The sequence below is a fragment of the Pinus tabuliformis genome, chromosome 4_1 (assembly GCF_031772625.1).
Source record: "Pinus tabuliformis cultivar Carrire ecotype Pingquan chromosome 4_1, CPIR1, whole genome shotgun sequence".
In the NCBI taxonomy this organism is placed as follows: domain Eukaryota; kingdom Viridiplantae; phylum Streptophyta; class Pinopsida; order Pinales; family Pinaceae; genus Pinus; species Pinus tabuliformis.
In genome coordinates this window covers 265,875,264-265,896,200 of record NC_142303.1, presented here as the reverse complement: position 1 = coordinate 265,896,200, position 20,937 = coordinate 265,875,264, and the positions used below count along the sequence as shown (strand labels likewise).

Below are 20,937 nucleotides of genomic sequence, written 5' to 3'. Positions count from 1 at the left end.
GTCGCCCTATTTTTGCCTCTTTGGACCCTTAAAAATGCTAGATCTGCATGCCGCGTTCCTCCGTACTCCCATGTCATGATGACGTCAAACGCCACATGGCTTTATCGGAACCAATGGTATTCAGCCACGTGGCCCTCTGGAGGAGAGAGAAAAGGCTTGCCCTCTTCTGGGTTTGCAGTTGAATTCCTTTGTAAATGCTTCAAGGCGTTCTCCTAATAGTTTACACTATTGACACTTTTTCCCCGCAATTCCTTTATAGCAGTCTCTCAAGGATTATTGATTATCAACTTGCGACATTGTTAATTTTAGGTAAGTTCTATGCTTAGAGCAATTTATTTCAATTTTCATAGTTAGCTCAATATCTTTTCCAAATTAGCAATGACATCAACATAATAGTAAATTGCAGATAGAACATAAACATAAATCGCAGAAGAAAATCCAAGACAAGAGGACACAAGATGTGGCGCTAGCTAGGGACAAACTCCAATGTGGGGAAACCCTTAATCAATTCTTCTTATATGTTCTTCAATAGTTCAACAGAGAGAGAGAGAGAGAGATAGTACATTTACAACAGAAGTCAACACTTTGACTTATCTAAATAGGAGCATAGATCATCTCTAAGAAGATGATGCATGAGGTAGCTGAACTCAATTGAAGACAAGTTGCTTCAATTGATTCTCTAAGGTGACTCCATCACCATGCTACACCTATCATTGTGTTGCATCTCATCATCATGTTGCACCTCACTGTGTTGCACCATGCTGCACCCATCATCACTATGCTGCATTTCATCATGCCTCACTAATCATGATTGTACCCATCACTATATTGCATCATGTACCATTGTTGTACCAATGTTGCACCATGTCCAACAACACTCATCTACACCATGCTACATCATTACTTCTGTCATGTTGCCACACTGCTTTAATCATGCTACCATACTGCCTTAACTGCTGGCTATATGCCCATCATTAACATGTTGTCCCATTGCTGCTCCAATGTCCAACAACACTGATCTACACCATGCTGCACCATCATATGCTGCACTGTACATCATGCTATGTAGCTCCAAGTCTATATAGGCTTAGGGTTGACTGTGTCAAAACTTTTACCCAACACACTACACAATCGTTGTTGCAATATTGTTGTACTACTGCTCCTAGTTAGGGTACGTGCACGCTGCAACAATCCTTATCAACCCACACAAACAACCTCCAAATAAATGTGCCCTAGTCAAGGTAAAGTGTTGCCTCCACATGTTGTTGTTCTGGGCATATGGCAGCCTCTCGAACCTACAAGTCACCCTGTTTTGGAGTGGCTAGGCCTGCGACCTACCATACATCTCTGCAACACCCTAACATCCCTCCAAAATAGTCATACCTTACCTCTTTCTGCCCTCATAGACCTGTGTGCTCCCTTCTTCAAACTCAGCTTGGCTGTAGCATAGAAAAACCCTACACGCAGTCACCAAGAGGCTCCAACAGCCCTAAGACACCCACGTTGTCCATACCTTCTTTGCTGGTTAGGGCATCCTTTAGACAACGAGTCAGGGAGCCTCTTTACTGCGGTCAGGGTATCTCTTTTCCAGCGTCTAAGGGTTGTCTCAAACAAAGTATAGATTAAGGAATCTAGGGTATGATCAGAATGCATTTAGGGACAACTGTTAGGCCTCCTTCACCATGCTAGATCTCCCTTTGAATTGCGGCCAAACCTTCAAAAGACTTGCGGCTAGGGCATCCTTCTTTTACTACGAAGAAGGTATCCTTCTAGACCTGCACTTAAGGCTTCCTCCTCTTAGACTTCTCTTCCACTAAAACCCAAAACAAGTGGAGAGAAATCAAGAGTGAAGTGTGTGTACAAATTACTATCAAGTCACCTCATTTTATACTAAAACGTTGAGCACACATGGGGGTTATTTGGTTGGTGGACGACCTTGACGAATTGTCCCATAACACAAATAAATTCATATCTCCACTACTTATCAGAATCAGATGATCTTTAGATCAATCCTACACCTCTCGATGAGAAGGATCCAAGAAAAATATCAGCTACCATAAATAAGATGACCCACATGGAGTTTGGCCCTAGTTGCCAATTTTAATAGAAATGCCCAACACTGTTGCAATTTGCAATCACTGATTTCACCCCAAACCTTTGATTTGCCTCATCGCTCCCAGGGACCTCCGATCTTAGATATAACATATGCCTCCACTTTCGATTTTTGATTTCTGATTGGACACGTGGCGGATGGACACGAACTCAAACTTATAATTTTTCAAGTTTCCCCTTTGTCTTTTGGTTTTGAGAGCCAAAACTTCAACTTTCTCTAGCTTCTAATCTAGAAGTCCATTCTGGGACTTCCACATATCATGGGAAAGTTTGTTCATAGCACTTTCCTTTGTAGATGATCTAATTTGGGCTTTGTGTGCTTCTATGGCTTGGAAGTTGGCTGCAAACCTCTCTTCTCCTTTGCACTCTTTTTTACAGTCGAAATACATTTTGCAGAAGGTGACAACACACTCAACCAAGAGTTCCTTGATGGCTTTGTCAGGTTCCTATCTTCCAACATTCTTCACATCAAATGGCTACTCTGGACCCATATAACATGAAAGTATCCCTTCTCTCAATATGGAGTCCCTTAATGCTTCCATTCGATATTTTCATGCATACATAGATGATATTCAACATGAATTTAGCCCTCTATAATAGGATAGGACTTAGTCACTGATAACTTGATGCCCACCTTAGATTTTCTTCTTTTTCTCCCTTTTTCTCTATGTCTTCCCCCACACCACACATCGATCTATGCTCTTATCTTTCATTCCCATTTGAATTCTCTCTCTTTTTTTCTCCTCACTCTTGCACTTAAATCTTCTCTTTTTTCCTCACGGATGAGAATATTACTAGCGTTTGTCTCCTTCTTCTTTGTTTTTCTCTATCTTTCCTTATATTTCATATTCAACTTCCTCGATTTGCTTCCCTTGATGGGATTACATGTTATATCTCTCCATGCTTGGTTAGATTAAAAATTATAGTGAATTTATCTCATGGTATGTTGTCCATACCTCTTGAGAAATTGGTACTACTTGCCAATTCTCTCATAATTGTTGGCATTTATTGATCTGAAAATCACTAGTGAATGATCTTAGTTAATTAATTAAGGTATTACAGACTCATGTGCTAGGGTGTGTCTATGTTATTTTAAGCAATGGATCGATAAGATTGCAAAATACACAGACACTTGAAATAGTAAGAGAAACACAGTAAGCAAATACAAAAACACAACAAATTTAATAAGGAGTTCACCGAATCCTCCTGGGCTATGTCTCCTGGTCCAGCCTTTAGTGGTGGCCTTTCTATTGTATCTTAAATCAGAGATTTTACAATATCATGCGTGTAAGTTGCTCAACCATTACTCACGCGATGTATGCAGTTTTCTCTCTCATCCGCTGGACACGCGTCGCCCGGTGTATGGCATCACCCTGAACTCGTCCAAGCCCGCTTACCGCTCGAAGTGCATGCGATATCGTGCTGGTTTTGGGCGCGGGACCCGCCTTATGACGTTTTCCGCACAGTTTCCCTATTTTCCTCGTGACTGAGCACTTGGGGCTTTCTTTCTCTGAGGATTTTTCCCGTATCAGAAACTGCCTCTGTTTCTAGATCTAGGTTTCTGACTGCCTATTTGCATCCATGTGCGGTCTCCATGGGCCAATGGTCAGCGCGCTTTGACCGAGGGTCCTCGTTGTTCCGTGGTGGCCACAATTGCCATTGTCCAGAGGTCATTTCTGATAAGTTCGTTATTCATAAGATTTGATCTGACATAATTTGAAACAGTCACGCAAATGTTTAAAGATCCAATTCGGATCACGACCTTCCCACTGAAAAAGTTTTTGGACCACCAAAATTTGGTTTTCAAGAATCGACTAAGTGAGGGTATAACTATCTCACTTGTCCAATCTCTATCCATTTTGCACTGCTTGGCTTTGAACCCTTGATGTTGAAAAATGTGCAACAAGAAATGTTAAATTTAGAATGTGCTAAAAATAGCATGTCTAAAAATAGTAGTTTGGCCAGTGAGGTCATTGGCCACATTGGCTGAGAGGTGAAACTGCTAAAAATGGAAAGTTCTAAAAATAGCATTTCTGGGTCCCTTCCTATTTATAGCAGTCCCTAGTCTATCTATAGAAAGTAAAATTAATTTTGGTCTTAACAGTAGTTGGAAATGTTAATTAAGTAATTCAGTTGAGTTAATTAGTTAAGGAAATTCGAATTTGAAGTCTTTGTGAGCATGCACATGAGTTGTCCCACTAACTGAGGAATTTATCCTTAATTTCCTCCACTGATTGAGGGAATAAGTATGAGTTCTATAATGAGAGAATCAGTTGACTTAGTTCTAACTAGTCAAGTCCAGTTAGATTATTTTAACAAGTTGTTAAAATAATAAAATATAGTTTGTTAATGGTTGAATGCATGTGACAACTATTATTTTAGATAACTGTGGATTCACTCATGGATAACTGTTGCATGTCAGTTCTGTCAAAGACCCACTTGAGATCAGATGTGGGACAATGTACTATCAGATGCTTGGATATTTCTAGTAAGCATTCCTTGCATGGAGAAGGATCTATTATAGGAGATTGGAGGACTTGTGGCCTATATATTGAGGCCTAGGTAGTCCATGCTTTTCATCTTCTGATTACAGAGAGAGCAAGAGAGCTATTGAGCTTATTATTTTTGTATGTTGAAGAGGGTTTCCACTTGATTGATAATACAGTGTTGGGGTTTTATGCTGGTGCTTTCCCCACTGATATATTATGTGTTATGTGTGATTGATTTCTCTTGATCTGTTATGCATGTTTCTACTTGATGTTGCTCATGAATTCGATTATGCTTCCGCTTAATGTTTTATAGAAGTAGAACAAGTATTATGCTTTAGGACATTGCATATATCAATTTATTCTACAAGGGAAATTTCTACATGGTGTTAGAGCACAGGTGATCAAGCAAGAACAATATACTAAGAGGGTATTTCAAAGTTTGAGTTTTGGGCCGAGAGTTTGTAGAGAAGATTTTAAAATTTCTGTACAAAATCTTCAGAAACAAATAGAATATTTGGATTCCTTGCAGAAAAATACCCAAAATAAAAAAAGAAAAAATCGACTGAATCAGAGTTCGGGTGAGGGAGATATCGCTGATTTAAAATCAGCTCCCTTTCTAGAAAATTTCGTGACAGCGGGAAAGTGAAAATAGATTGGTGTGCTAGCCAAGAACCTGTATGCGCTTGGGGTACAAGATGCATGCAAAGCCTTGAGGAGCAAGGCAAAGGTTAGAGACTTGGTGGTTGAGAGGGAGGGTATATTACCTCTCAACATGCAGAGCCAGAAGAAGTCTCAAACGATTGTGGAGGAGCCACGATTGGTGCAGCAGCTTCAGGAGGTTGTGGAGCAGCCACAACAGGGGAAGCTGAGTGGAGATCAAGTAGAGACATCTACTCATGCAAAGACCTCCAGTAGGGGGAAACTTCGAGCCAGGTGGGCTGAGGTATCACATGCAGCCATACCTCCAGGTAGGAGGTGGGGCGATATAGAGTGATCGTCCCAAGGAGGAGGGGCAGGATCCTTGAGGTACCCAACCTCTTGGATGAGACCTTGCTACAGGAGCCCCGATGTGGAGTAGCAGGAACTGACTGATTGGGTAGAGACAGATTCAGATGGAGTGGCAGAGAGAGTGACAGTGCAGGGACTCCCAGGATAGTGCATAGCTAGGAGGCTGCAGCAATGCGAGAGGCACAAGTGTTTTTCACAGTGATAGGTGGCACAGAGAGGTCTGCAATGGTGTGAGATGCATGGAGATGTTGCAGTAGCGCAGATGTCAGAGAGGGAGCACTTGTCAGCAGTAGGTAGAGCTTTAGCATCAGAGTATGTTCCTAGCCCAACATAGTGGTCAGTTGGGAGTGTTTTTGTTCCAAGTGTTGTTGGAGCAAGTGGATGGGATAGATGTGTTGCATGCAGAACATTCCAGAGTTACAGGATCGGGTTCGAGAGAAAGCCTTTCTTGTTGAGAGGGAGTGTTGAAAAATGTGCAACAAGAAATGTTAAATATAGAATGTGCTAAAAATAGACTTGCTAAAAATAGCATGTCTAAAAATAGCAGTTTGGCCAGTGAGGTCATTTGCCACATTGGGTGAGAGGTGAAACTACTAAAAATAGCATTTGTGGGTCCCTTCCTATTTATAGCAGTCCCTAGTCTATCTATATGAAGTAAAATTAATTTTGGTCTTAACAACAGTTGGAAATATTAATTAATTAATTCAGTTGAGTTAATTAGTTAAGGAAATTCGAATTTGAAGTCTTTGTGAGCATGCACATGAGTTGTCCCACTGATTGAGTAATTTATCCTTAATTTCCTCCACTGATTGAGGGAATAAGTATGAGTTCTATAATGAGAGAATCAGTGGACTTAGTTCTAACTAGTCAAGTCCAGTTAGATTATTTTAACAAGTTGTTAAAATAATAAAATATAGTTTGTTAATGGTTGCATGCATGTGACAACTATTATTTTAGATAACTGAGGATTCACTCATGGATAACTGTTGCATGTCAGTTCTGTCAGAGACCCAGTTGAGATCAGATGTGGGACAATGTACTATCAGATGCTTGGATATTTCTAGTAAGTATTCCTTGCATGGAGAAGGATCTATTATAGGAGATTGGAGGACTTGTGGCCTATATATTGAGGCCTAGGTAGTCCTTGATTTTCATCTTCTGATTGAAGATCATCAGGATCTTCTAATTACAGAGAGAGCAGGATAGCTATTGAGGTGATTCTTTTTGTATGTTGAAGAGGATTTCCACTTGATTGATAATACAGTGTTGGGGATTTATGCTGGTGCTTTCCCCAGTGATATATTATTTGTTATGTGTGATTGATTTCTCTTGATCAGTTATGCATGTTTCTACATGATGTTGCTCATGAATTCGATTATGCTTCCGCTTAATGTTTTGTCGAAGTAGAACAAGTATTATGCTTTAGGAAATTGCATATATCAGTTTGTTCTACAAGTGAAATTTCTACATGGTATCAGAGCACAGGTGATCACGCAAGAACAATATACTAAGAGGATATTTCAAAGTTTTGAGTTTTGGGCCGAGAGTTTGCAAAGAATATCTGAAAATTTATGTACAAAATTTTCAGAAATAAATAGAAGATTTGGATTCCTTGCAGAAAAATACCCAAAATCAAAAAAAAAAAATCGGCTGAATCGGAGTTCGGGTGAGGGAGATATCACTGATTTAAAATCATCTCCTTTTCTAGAAAATTTCGTGACAGCGAGAAAGTGGAAATAGATTGGTGTGCTAGCCAAGAACCTGTATGCAATTGACGTACAAGATGCAAGCAAATCCTTGAGGAGCAAGCCAAAGGTTAGAGACTTGGTGGTTGAGAGGGACGGTATATTACCTCTCAACATGTAGAGCCAGAAGAAGTCTCAAACGATTGTGGAGGAGCCACGATTGGTGCAACAGCTTCAGGAGGTTGTGGAGCAACCACAACAGGGGAAGCTGAGTGGAGATCAAGTAGAGACATGCAGAGACCTCCGGTAGGGGGAAACTTCGAGCCAGGTGGGCTGAGGGATCACATGCAGCCATACCTCCAGGTAGGAGGTGGGGCGATATAATGTGATCGTCCCGAGGAGGAGGGGCAGGATCCTTGAGGTACACAACCTTTTGCATGAGACCTTGCTACAGGAGACCCGATGTGGAGTAGCAAGAACTGACTGATTGGGTAGATAAAGATGTGGATGGAGCGGCAGAGAGAGTGACAGTGCAAGGAATCCTAGGACAACACATAGCTAGCAGGCTACAACAATAAGAGAGGCACAAGTGTTTTGCACAGTGCTAGGTGGCACAAAGAGGTGTGCAATGGTGTGAGATGCATGGAGATGTTGCAGTAGCGCAGATGTCAGAGAGGGAGCACCTGTCAGTAGCAGGTAGAGCTTTAGCATCAGAGTATGTTCCTGGCCCAACAGAGTAGTCAATTGGGAGTGTTTTTGTTCCAAGTGTTGTTGGAGCAAGTGGATTGGGTAGATGTTTTGCATGCAAAACATTCTAGAGTTACAGGATCGGGTTCGAGAGAAAGCCTTTCTTGTTGAGAGGGAGTGTTGAAAAATGTGCAATAAGAAATGTTAAATTTAGAATGTGCTAAAAATAGGCTTGGTAAAAATAGCATGTCTAAAAGTAGCAGTTTGGCCAATGAGGTCATTGGCCACATTGGGTGAGAGGTGAAACTGCTAAAAATAGAAAATTCTAAAATTAGCATTTGGGTCCCTTCCTATTTATAGCAGTCCCTAGTCTATCTATAGGAAGTAAAATTAATTTTGGTCTTAACAACAGTTGGAAATATTAATTAATTAATTCAGTTGAGTTAATTAGTTAAGGAAATTCGAATTTGAAGTCTTTGTGAGCATGCACATGAGTTGTTCCACTGATTGAGGAATTTATCCTTAATTTCCTCCACTGATTGAGGGAATAAGTATGCGTTCTATAATGAGAGAATCAGTTGACTTAGTTCTAACTAGTCAAGTCCAGTTAGATTATTTTAACAAGTTGTTAAAATAATAAAATATAGTTTGTTAATGCTTGCACGCATGTGACAACTATTATTTTAGATAACTGAGGATTCACTCATGGATAACTGTTGCCTGTCAATTCTGTCAGAGACCAGTTGAGATCAGATGTGGGACAATGTACTATCAGATGCTTGGATATTTCTAGTAAGTATTCCTTGCATGGAGAAGGATCTATTATATGATATTGGAGGACTTGTGGCCTATATATTGAGACCTAGGTAGTCCATGATTTTAATCTTTTGATTGAAGATCATCAGGATCTTCTGATTACAGAGAGAGCAAGATAGTTGTTGAGCTGATTCTTTTTGTATGTTGAAGAGGATTTCCACTTGATTGATAATACAGTGTTGGGGTTTTATGCTGGTGCTTTCCCCAATGATACATTATGTGTTATGTGTGATTGATTTCTCTTGATCAGTTATGCATGTTTCTACTTGATGTTGCTCATGAATTCAATTATGCTTCCGCTTAATGTTTTGTAGAAGTAGAACAAGTATTATGCTTTAGGACATTGCATATATCGGTTTTTTCTACAAGTGAAATTTCTACACTAGAGTCCAATCCTGAGGTACTCAACATCTCCCCTACGTGATGTTCTCACCTTCTTATCCAGAACTATGTCTTCCTGTAATTCATTGCGATATTCAGGTAACAGGTCATCAATAGAAGGCAATTGACTTTGCTCTTCGGGATATTCAATTAATGAAGGTTTAAATAGTCTCAAGTTGTCTGCATTAACGACTGAGTAGATGTGCATGTAAGCTGGTAAATCAAGTCGAAAATCATTCTCACCAATTTTCTCAATTATCTTGAAAGGTTCATACCTTATTGGCTTTAGCTTTTTACCTTCACCTTGCATTTTTTCTTTGCTGATATACAACCAGAATTGATCACCCACTTGGAAACTATGCTCCATCCGATGCTTGTCATGCCTTGCCTTGTATTTGGCTTGGCTCTTTTCTAGTTGTTCCTGTACTGCCTGGTGAATCTCTTTGATTTGTTCAATGAACTTGGTTGCCTTGTCCACATCACTGTGTCCATGAGCTGCTATGTCTTTTCTAAAGACAAAATCCAAGGGAGACATTGGTGTGAAACCAAAACAGGTCTCAAAAGGAGATCTTTGTGTAGAAGAATGTTTTGCTCGGTTGTAAGCATGTTGCACATAACACAAATGTTCATCCCAAAGTTTGGGATGCTTGCTGTAATAGCCTCTAAGCAACTGGATCACTATCTTGTTGACAACTTCTGTCTAGCCATCTGTCTGTGGATGAAAGGCCGTGCTTTTCTTTAGTCTGGTGTCCATCAATTCCCACAGACTCGACCAAAACTTTCCAACAAATCGAGTGTCTCGATCAGATACAATGGAAGTGGGTAATCCAAAATGAACCCATACATGCTGAAAGAACAACTTTGCAGCTTGTTCAGTTGTAATCTGTTTATTACAAGGTATCAAAATACACATTTTGTTGAACCTATCCACAAAAACATATAAATAATCATGACCTTTCCTATATTTAGGGAGTCCTCCAACAAAGTCCAAGGAAATACTTTCCCAAGGATGAGAAGGAACTGGCAGTGGAGTGTACAAGCCTAGTTTTCTATTGCTGGGCTTGCTTTTAGCACACATGGTACACCCTCTTACATATCTAGAAATTGTCTCATTCATTTTTGGCCAATAACAAAATCTTTGCAGCTGTGCAACTGTTTTACCTACCCCAAAGTGACCTAATATTAGAGAAGTGTGTGCTTCCCGAATTATCTTTACTCTTTCAGTTTGCGGAATGCATAGCTTCCCACAATGATACAAGAGTTGGTCCTTAATGTGATAATCCAATTCTTCTACTCGTTTTCCTTGACTTAAAGTTGCATATACATCTTTGAAATCCATATCTTGAGCATATTGTTCAATGTAGCTCTCATGCAGTACTAAATTATGCTTAAGTATTGTGGATGCATTTATAATAGGTCTTGACAACATATCTGCAACTTTATTGTGTATGCCCTTTTTATATCTGATGACTAAATGAAACTGTTGTAGAAAACCCATCCACCTATAGTGTCTTGATTGTTGCAACTTAGTTTGGGAGTGTAGATATTGAAGTGGTTGATGATCAATATGTATGACTGTCTCTTTGCCCATTAAGTAATGTTTCCACTTTTTCACACTCTGTACTAATGCATACAATTCTTTATCATATGTTGGATAGTTAACTACTGCAGAATTAAATGTCTCAGAATGATAACATATGGGTTTACCATGCTGTATCAACACTCCTCCTATGACATAATCACTGACATCTATTTGGATCTCAAATGGTCTTTGAAGATCGGACAGTGCTAGTACTGGTGTTGTACTAATCTTTTCTTTCAAGGTGTCGAAGGCTTTCTGCTGTTTGCCTCCCCACTGAAACACCTTGTTCAATCCTGTCAAAGCATGTAAGGGAGCTACAATTAAGGAAAAGTTAAAAATGAACTTTCTCCAATATTGTGCTGCTCCTAAGAAGCTTCTCACTTCTGTAGCAAATTTGAGTTTAGGCCAGTTTGTAATGACTGCGACTTTAGAGGGATCTATCTTCAATTCACCACCCCCTACTATATGTCCCAAATAATTCAAAGATGTTTTGCCAAATTCACATTTTGAGATTTTAACATAAAGTTTTTCTCTTTTCAAAAAATCTAGTGTCTGCGTAACATGATTTAAATGTTATTCCCACGTTTTGCTAAATATAAGAATGTCATCCAGATATACAATAACAAAATCATCAAGAAAAGGTCTGAGTACATCATTCATTATTCTCATGAAAGTAGTAGGAGCATTAGTTAAGCCAAAAGGCATAACCAGCCACTCATACAATCCCTACTTTGTTTTGAAAGCAATCTTCCATGCATATTGTTTTGCAACTCTGACCTGATGATATCCACTATGCAAGTCTAACTTGGAAAAATAAACAACTTCCTTTAACTGATCTAGTAGATCATCTATGTGAGGAATGGGATAACGATTTTTTATCGTTATCTTATTCAGTGCTCGGTAATCAATTATCATTCTCCACGAGCCATCTTTCTTTCTCACCAAAACGATTGGTGCCTCAGATGGTGATGTGCTAGGTCTGATGAACCCCTTCTCAAGCAACTCCTGCACCTGCTTCTTGATTTCTGCATTCTCTAAAGCAGACAACCTGTACATCCCAATGTTAGGTAATGGATCATCTTGCTGCAAATTAATATCATGCACTATTTCCTTTTTGGGTGGCAGACCTTTAGGTTCTTGAAATAAGATATCATACTCTAAAACAACTTTTTTTAAATCAGCTTGTTGTTTAGCATCACAACCCTCAAATACATTGGTTTTATCACGTTTCTTTTCCTTTACAACCATCAGTAAAAAATTTTTGCATGAATTTACAATTCGTTTCATCTGCCCTGAGTTTATGAGAGTATAATTATTCTTGAGCTTATGAGCTCTTACATAGTATTCGATTCCATCTTTAGCGAGTAGATACTTGTTCTCAGATCTATAGAAAATATATTTTCTATCATACAAGTAAGGACTTCCTAAAACAATTCCACATATATCTAGAGGAATTATATCTAACTCAACCTCATCTACAAATGCAGAGCCAAAATAAAACTTAAGTTTACATTGTCTAGTGACTTGTAGTTGTGCTTTATCACTTAACCAAACTAATGGGTATGGTTTCTTGTGAGTTGTAGTCAGTAATCCCAACTTCTTTACAATTGCTTCAGAAATTAAATTTACTTGTGAACTACTATCAAACAAAGTATCAATCTTTTGATGTTTGGAAACAACTCAAATATGGAAAAGCTCGTGTCTTTTTCTCTCATTTTCTTCATCATTAATAGATTGTTCATAATTACTAGTGGATGCTTCTGAATTTTTACCTTTTATACCTGTGGTTGCAATGGTTATTTCATCTCCTAAGTCCGACCCCAAATCTTTTTGAATATATGCAACAATCTTCTTCTTCTTGCCCTCGAACTTCTTGGGTCTCAGCGCCGGATGCAGAATCCAACAGTGCTCATCATCATGCCCATCATTTTTACAGTGAGTGTATGAAGACTTTGTCTTTTGAATGGTCATTATTTCCGTTACTCCAGGATTTTCCCGCGAAACTGATTCTTTTGCCAGCTCATCGATCATGGCGGACCTCAAATCTTTATGTGCCTCAGTCTATTCCCTCGTCAAATCCGATTATCCATCGGGTTGATTATTCGCCATTGATCTGGAGCCTCAAAATCCTACGGTCTCTGTCTATATCACACGGGTAAGTTGCTCGACCATTACTCACGCGATGTAAGCGGTTTTCTCTCTCATCCACTGGACATACGTAGCCCGATCTATGGCATCGCGCTGAACTCGGCCAAACTTGCTTATCGCTTGAAGTGCATGCGATATCATGTCGGTTTTGGGTGTGGGACCCGCCTTGTGATGTTTTCTGCACGGTTTCCCTGTTTTCCTCATGACCGAGCGCTCGGGGCTTTCCTTCTCTGAGGGTTTTGCCCTGCGATATGCTTACGCTAATCGTGTATCAGAAACTGCCTCTATTTCTAGATCTAGGCTTTCGATTGCCAATTTGTGTCCATGTGCGGTCTCCATGGGCCAACGGTCAGTGCGCTTTGACTGAGGGTCCTCGTTGTTCCGTGCTGGCCATAGTTGCCATTGTCCGTAGGTCATTCATGATAAGCTCGTTATCATAAGATTTGATCTGACATAATTTGAAACAATCATGAAAATGTTTGAGGATCCAATTCGGATCATTTATTGTTGCACCTTCCCATTAGATATTTTACTAGGAAAGGTTGAAAATATTTATCCTTTATAGTAGTATCAAGGCTTCACCACTTCATCAACAAGTATTTAAATTGTAATTACAATTATTCTAAGTATTTTTCCCATTTACATGCCCATACATGGACTAATGGCATAATTAAGTACAATTACAATATAAGTGGGGTTAATTGTTGGGAATGTTACAATGCGCTCCCCCTTAAGGGAACAACATACTTGGTGTTCAAGATGTCTTACATGATGTTTTCCATGTTTCATGTTTGAAGAAAAAGTTGGGATCGACAACTACTATACACACAACACTGATTGTTTTGGATGAACAAGGGAGATTAATAATAAAGCTGGAAAGAATATTAAAATATAGAATTCAAGTTAAGATGGAAATATGCTAGTTACTAAATTAATTACTTTATATATGTGTTCCAACTCCATGTTTATCATATAGGGAATTAAAAATATCCCTCATATGCACATCCTTTAAATTTTTGAAGGATGATAATTTTTTAACTTTCAATGACTTATGTTCCTTATATAAAGTTGATATTGAAGTATTTTAATTAAGGTTTACAATGAAATAATTTTTTTTTACTAATATATTTTTAAAAGCCATGTGTCAACTCTACGTTGAACATGGAAGGAAGTACATATATGGAACAAAACACCATTAAAATGTTTAAAAAAAATTAAAAATTAAAAATTGCACTAAGAGGTGCTTTATGTAGGTCATATATTATTAAATCTAAAAATAATAGTAAAAAAAAAAAATAATAAAAATATGAGGATGTATCAAGCACAAGGGATCATATATCTCTTAATATTAATAAAAAATCATAAAAAATAAAGTAATAATAGTAATAAAAATAAAAATATGGGGATGTATCAAGCACAAAGAGGGATCAAATCAAATCTCTTTAGATAGGTTATACTGCATTTGAACCTATAACCTTTAACAAGGAAACACATGTTCTTAACCATTATCTACACTATTTATATAGTTGACGTTGAAATATTACATTATAATTTTTGTTTGTTAATATTTTTCTAAATAATATAATACTTTTTCCCTAAATTTTTAATTTCTCTCTATATAAAAGGTTGTTATTTAAATATTTTATAAAAAATGCCAACTCCAGATTTTTTTTTCTTCCTTATGTTAGATTATAAAAAGTGCATATCTACCCAATAATATAATATTTTTTCCCTAAATTTTTAATTTCTCTCTATATAAAAGGTTGTTATTTAAATATTTTATTTATGATGAACATTATATTTTTTATTTATTTATTATCAATGGTTATTATGTGGATGGTAGTGATTTTATTTTTGTAAAAGCATATAACATACAAAAAGAAAAACGCTGATCTCAAAGGTCCACAACCTTAAAAGTAATATAGAGCTCATAGAGATGTATGTTCGTACAAAGTTAAAAGTAATAAGAATAATAAAATTCAATTTGTTATATTGTAGTTTTGTTTTTATTAATAAAATTATAAATAGTTTTTTAGAAGAAAGAAAACCACTATATTCACATTAAAATATATAACATATAAGAGCTATAACTTAACATCCATTTTAACTCATAATTTAAAATAATAATTTTGTAACCATATTTAAATTTAATTAATAAGTATATAAAACTTTAATGCTTACAATAAATAAACAATATAACCATATTTTTATCTATGTATATTCACGCTCAATTTATCATAGATATTATAGGCTTTCTTACAATACCATGGCTCATCAAATACCTCATGCCCAAAATCATCTCTCATTTCACTATCAAAGTATTTTCTAAATATTTTGTTTAAATTTAATTTTATAATCTTTTTTTAATTCAATCTATAAGCAAAAAGATTAAAATTACTTTTGAGATATATCTAAACCCTCTCTAAGAACCAATCATGTAGACTAGCTACAATCAAAATGATATAGCAGTTTAGAAATTTATTAACCAAAATTAGATAATGAGGTCAAACTTTTCTATGGTATTAGAGTCTTGGTCTAAGTTCGTTTCCCTCGGATTAAATTGGAAAAGAGATGTTGGACCTACTTACTGCACCTTTAAAAGTCAATCTCATCAACTAATGGCCACCCTGAAAATGATGATCCCAGTTTGGAAGTTTAGGATAGCGGTTGACTTTGTTACAACGTAAATTCACACTTTTAGTTTAGGATAGCGGTTGACTTTGTTACAACGTAAATTCACACTTTTTAACACAATAAGAATGGCGAGCGCTATTTCCACCTCCATAGAATTATTGTAAGTTTAGAAATCTAATTCACCAAGCCGACCAGCTGGTTGGACCTATTTACTCGGGGTAAGGTATATAAATAGTTCTCCATTTCACTTCCATACCATACACTTGAGCTAATTAGTTGCACAGGTTGAAGCCAGCCAGAGCTAACTGTGTCCAAATCTGTACTCTTAATTTCAAATTCTTTTGGTTTTGTAAACATGGAAGGCTCAGGTTCGAGTTCGAGTGGCAGCAACGTTCGCACTACAAAGCTGAAGGTGAGCGGGTTATGGTCGGGAGTAATTGAGGTGGATTTGGAGTGGAGTGTAGGCATGTTGAGAGCAGAGCTTGCCAAGACTTCGCTGTGTTCACCACAGAATTTAAAGGTCATCTCTGGCGGGAAAATTCTGAAAGAGGAATTAGCGGATGAAAAGCTCAGAGAGGTGGGATTGAGGGCAAATTCAAGAATTCTGATAAGTAACGTTGATGCGAATGAAGCAAAGGCTGTAAAGGATGAGGTCGATGCCCAAAATCGACTTGCTCGTATAAAAGCCGCAGTAGATGCAATGGCCAAGAGACATACTGATAATTCCTCTTTTCCAGAGGATGGCTTCCTCATTGAACTGGAGACTCAGAGTGGAGAAAAATTGAAAATTGGTTCTGAGACAGATCAGAGAGCCCTGTTTTCGGGTTTGATGCTTCATTCAAACGGGCGGCGTCTGATTAAAATGGGAAAATACAGAGATGCGCTTGATGTTCTTGGCATGGGAGAGGAGGCCCTCTCCATTTGTGATCCAAAGGTAATGGAGAATGTGGTCAATGCATCGGTACTGCAAATAGACACAGTGTGGTGTTATTTCATGCTGCGTGACATATCCTGTTTGAGTATGGCTGGAATGCGGTTGAAAGAGGCGCGCAAACGGCTTCAATTTTGGTATGGTGCAAATATGGAGAGAGGAGGGTTAGGGTTTTGTCCAGAAACTGCAACATACATGCGACTGGAGCTTCTGGAAGGTGTTGTGGCTTACCACATGGGATTATTGGAAGAGTCTTACAAGGCACTAACATCAGCTCAAGCCAAATATCGACAGTTTCAAGTCTCAGATGAATCTCTGGCAACACTTGTGAATATGGGTTTTACAACGAAACAGTCGAAAAGGGCTTTAATAATGTGTAGCCAAGATGTTGGGCGTGCAATAGAATTTGCCATCGAAGAAAGGGAAAGAATTGCAAAGAAAAAGGAGGAAAATGAACAACATTACAGAGAGGTGAGGGAGCAAAAATCTTATGGCAGGACGCCACTGGGAAAGGCTGTAGACATGACGAAACTGACCGGACTTGCTTCAATTGGGTATGAGAGAACTCTAGCAGCAGAAGCGCTCCGTAGGAATGAGAATGATTTTGAAAAGACTTTGGATGAGTTAACGAATCCTGCATCTAATTCTGCTCTACAGGCTAGTCTCGAGTCCAGACTCAGAAGAAGAAACAGGAGAAAAGAGGAAATTGCAGAAATGATATCAAGAGCCTTATTACATGGAGGTACAAGGGAAGAAGCAATAGGCAGGCTTCTTCAACAACTCCAAGATGCAGGCGCAGGTTCGAGTGCCTTATTACATGGAGGTACAAGTGAAGAAGCAGTAGGCAGGCTTCTTCATCAACTCCAAAATGCAGTCGTTGGTTCGAGTGCCTTATTACATGGAGGTACAAGTGAAGAAGCAGTAGGCAGGCTTCTTCATCAACTCCAAAATGCAGTCGTTGGTTCGAGTGCCTTATTACATGGAGGTACAAGGGAAGAAGCAATAGGCAGGCTTCTTCAACAACTCCAAGATGCAGGCGCAGGTTCGAGTGCTTCTAGCCAGGGCCGTGCAGAGGTAGGTTCTGCAGCTTCTGAGGAAGAAAGACAGCCTCAAAGTGCAACCTTGGAAGGACAAGGGAAAGGGCGAGATAAGGAGATGGAAGAAGATATTGTAAATAACGTGAGGGGAGATCTAGTAGCAGACTATGACATCGAGGTTGAAGAAGAAGGCCAGGCAATTGCGGAGTATTTGTCCTTGCTTCTCTCTGCCCGGCACCGGCAATCAGTTTCACAATGAATGCTCCAAATCTTGGGTACCTGTTTAGGATTGACATATATGTATACATGTATATATGAATTTGATGTGATTCATTTCGTACATTATATACATTTTGTTGAATGATCTCTTATTTGATTTGTGCATTTTCTTGGACACCAAACCTTAATGTGATATATGAAAAGGTGGCCTCTTTTAATAAAATTTTCTTGAATGATCTTTTATTTGACTTGTGCATTCTCATTGGGGTAGATCTGGTCAAGAAAAGGGGATTGGAAGTTCATGATCATCCAAGCCCATATCCATTGGAATGGGTAAATAGGGATACAAAGCTAAAGGTAACAAAATAATGCAAAATCAGATTTGCTATTAGCGTTGATTTTATTGATGAAGTAGAACTAGATGTAGTTCCCCTTGATGATGCAGAACGAGCATCATCAGATCCCTTTCCTTTTTCAAGAACTTTAGATCTACAGTCCTTTTTAAAGTGCCCTTCCTTTCTGCATTTCCAGTACACCTTTATAGTTTTTCTTGGAGATTTAGATCTCCCACTTGAGGACTTATTTTTGTTTCTATTATGGGACCATCCGCGTACAGACAATGCATCTCCATTCTATCCCTCTGTATTTTTCCATCTCATCTCCTCCAACAACAAGAATGAGACTATTTCATCAAACTTCAAGGTACTTGTATTGCTATCTATTGCAACAACGAGACTATCCCACAAATCTAGTAGAGAACACAGCAAATTGATGCACTTATCTTCATCTGAAGTTTTAATATCAACATATAAAAACTAGCTTACCCCAGTGTTAAAGGCGTTCATATGCTCTGTCACCGATTCTCCATCCTTCATCCTCAGGTTATACATCTTTTTTCCATAGGAAAAGTTTGTTCACACGAGACTTAGATTCGTAGAAAGTCCCTAACTTGTCCCACAAAGCCTTCGTTGTGGCTTCCCCAATACATTCAACAATACTAAATTTGAGATACACAGCCGTATTGTGCTTTTTACCTTCTGATCCAACTTCGTACAATCTTCATCTAACATTGTCGTTGGTTCAATACCCTAACATATCGCCATCCATTGATATTTATACACTAGTAGATCCTCTATCTTGAGTTTCCACAACTCAAAACTCTAACCATTAAATTTTTCGATCTCTATCTTTCCACTGCTCACCATCTTCTTTCACCACAAGAATCTATCCCACAGATCTCCCATTGAACAGAGTCTACCACAGGCCGGAGAAAAACCCCTCAGCAACAAATGCATCCCCTTGAAGCCTAAACCAGCTTTGATACCAAATGTAGGTTTTAACCTTGTTTAGAAATTACTTGCAAAGCAATTCTTAAAAAATAGAAAATATACAATGGCGAGAAACAAGAAACAAATACACAAAGCTGTAGTAGATGGAATGGCCAAGAGACATACTGATAATTCCTCTTTTCTAGACGATGACTTCCACATTGAACTAGAGAATCAGAGTGGAGAAAAATTGAAAGTTGGTTCTGAGATAGATCAGAGGGCCCTGCTTATGGGTTTGATGCTTCATTCAAAGGGGTAACGTTTGATTAAAATGGGAAAATATAAAGATGCACTTGATGTTCTTGGCATGGGAGAGGAGGCCTTCTCCATTTGTGATCCAAAGCTAATGGAGAAGGTGGACAATGCATAGCCACTGCAAATAAACATAGTGTGGTGTTATTTCATGCTGCGTGACATATCCTGTTTGACTATGGTTGGAATGCGATTGAAAGAGGCGCGCAAAGGGCTTCAACTTTGCTATGGTGCAAATATGGAGAGAGCTAGGGTTCTACAAGGAGGGTTAGGGTTTTGTCCAGAAATTGCAACATACACGCGACTAGAGCTTCTGGAAGGTGTTGTGGCTTACCACATGGGGTTATTGGAAGAGTCTTACAAGGCACTAATATCAGCTCAAGCCAAATATCGACAGCTTCAAGTCTCAGATGAATCTTTGGTAACTCTTGTGAATATGGGTTTTACGACGAAATAGTCAAAAAGGGCTTTGATAATGTGTAGCCAAGATGTTGGGCATGTAATAGAATTTGCCATTGAAGAAAGGGAAAGAAATGCAAAGAAAAAGAAGGAAGATAAACAACATCACAGAGAGGTGAGGGAGCAAAAATCTTATGGCAGGACACCACTGGGAAAGGATGTAGACCTGACAAAACTGACAGGACTTACTTCAACTGGGTATGAGAGAACTCTAGCAGCAGAAGCACTTCGCATGAATGAGAATGATTTTGAAAAGGCTTTGGATGAGTTAACAGACGCTACATCCAATTATGCTCTACAGTCTAGTTTGCAGTCCAGACTTAGAAGAAGAAACAGGAGAAAAGAGGAAATTGCAGAAATGATATCCAGAGCCTTATTACATGGAGGTACAAGGGAAGAAGCAATAGGCAGGCTTCTTCAACAACTCCAAGATGCAGGCGCAGGTTCGAGTGCCTTATTACATGGAGGTACAAGGGAAGAAGCAATAGCTAGGCTTCTTCAACGACTCCAAGATGCAGGGGCAAGTTCGAGTGCCTTATTACATGGAGGTACAAGGGAAGAAGGAATAGGCGGGCTTCTTCAACAACTCCAAAATGTAGGCACAGGTTCGAGTGCTTCTAGACAGGGCCGTGTAGAGGTAGGTTCTGCAGTGTCTAGGAAGAAGGATAGCCTGAAAGTGCAACCTTGGAAGGACAAGGGCAAGGGCGAGATAAGGAGATGGAAGAAGATATTGTAAATAACTTGAGTGGAGATCCAATAGCAGGTTGGCATCAAGGTTGAAGAAGAAGGCCAAGCAATTGCGGAGTATTTGTCCTTGCTTCTCTCTGCCCGGCAATCAGTTTCACAATGAATGCTCCAAATGTGATATGGTTCATTTTGTACATTATATAGATTTTACTTGATCAAGTGGGATGCCTTAATCAAACTATGATTTTGGATTTTTGGATTTTCAAAAATAAAATTTTGATGAATGACCTCTTATTTGATTTGCGCATTCTCTTGGTCAGCCGAAATTAATGAGATATGAGATATATGAAAAGGTGGGCTCTTTCAATAAAATTTTGCTAAATGATCTCTTATTTGACTTGGTCACCAAACATTAATTAGATACATGAAAAGATGGTAGAAACTATTTGAGTTTTTTTCTTCTTTATCACAAACTTTATTTA

General features: G+C 38.5%; 1 protein-coding gene and 1 pseudogene across 1 annotated transcript; both read left to right on the top strand.

The window, feature by feature from the left end:
- Positions 1–15,819: 15,819 nt before the first annotated feature.
- LOC149175288 (uncharacterized) lies at positions 15,820–17,935 on the top strand. The gene has a single exon (XM_089422798.1). It carries the CDS (start codon positions 15,898–15,900, stop codon positions 17,767–17,769), a length of 1,872 nt encoding a protein of 623 aa, XP_089278924.1. The 5' UTR covers positions 15,820–15,897; the 3' UTR covers positions 17,770–17,935.
- Positions 17,936–19,121: 1,186 nt separating this feature from the next.
- LOC149175287 (uncharacterized) lies at positions 19,122–20,504 on the top strand (annotated as a pseudogene).
- The last annotated feature ends 433 nt before the right edge of the window (positions 20,505–20,937 follow it).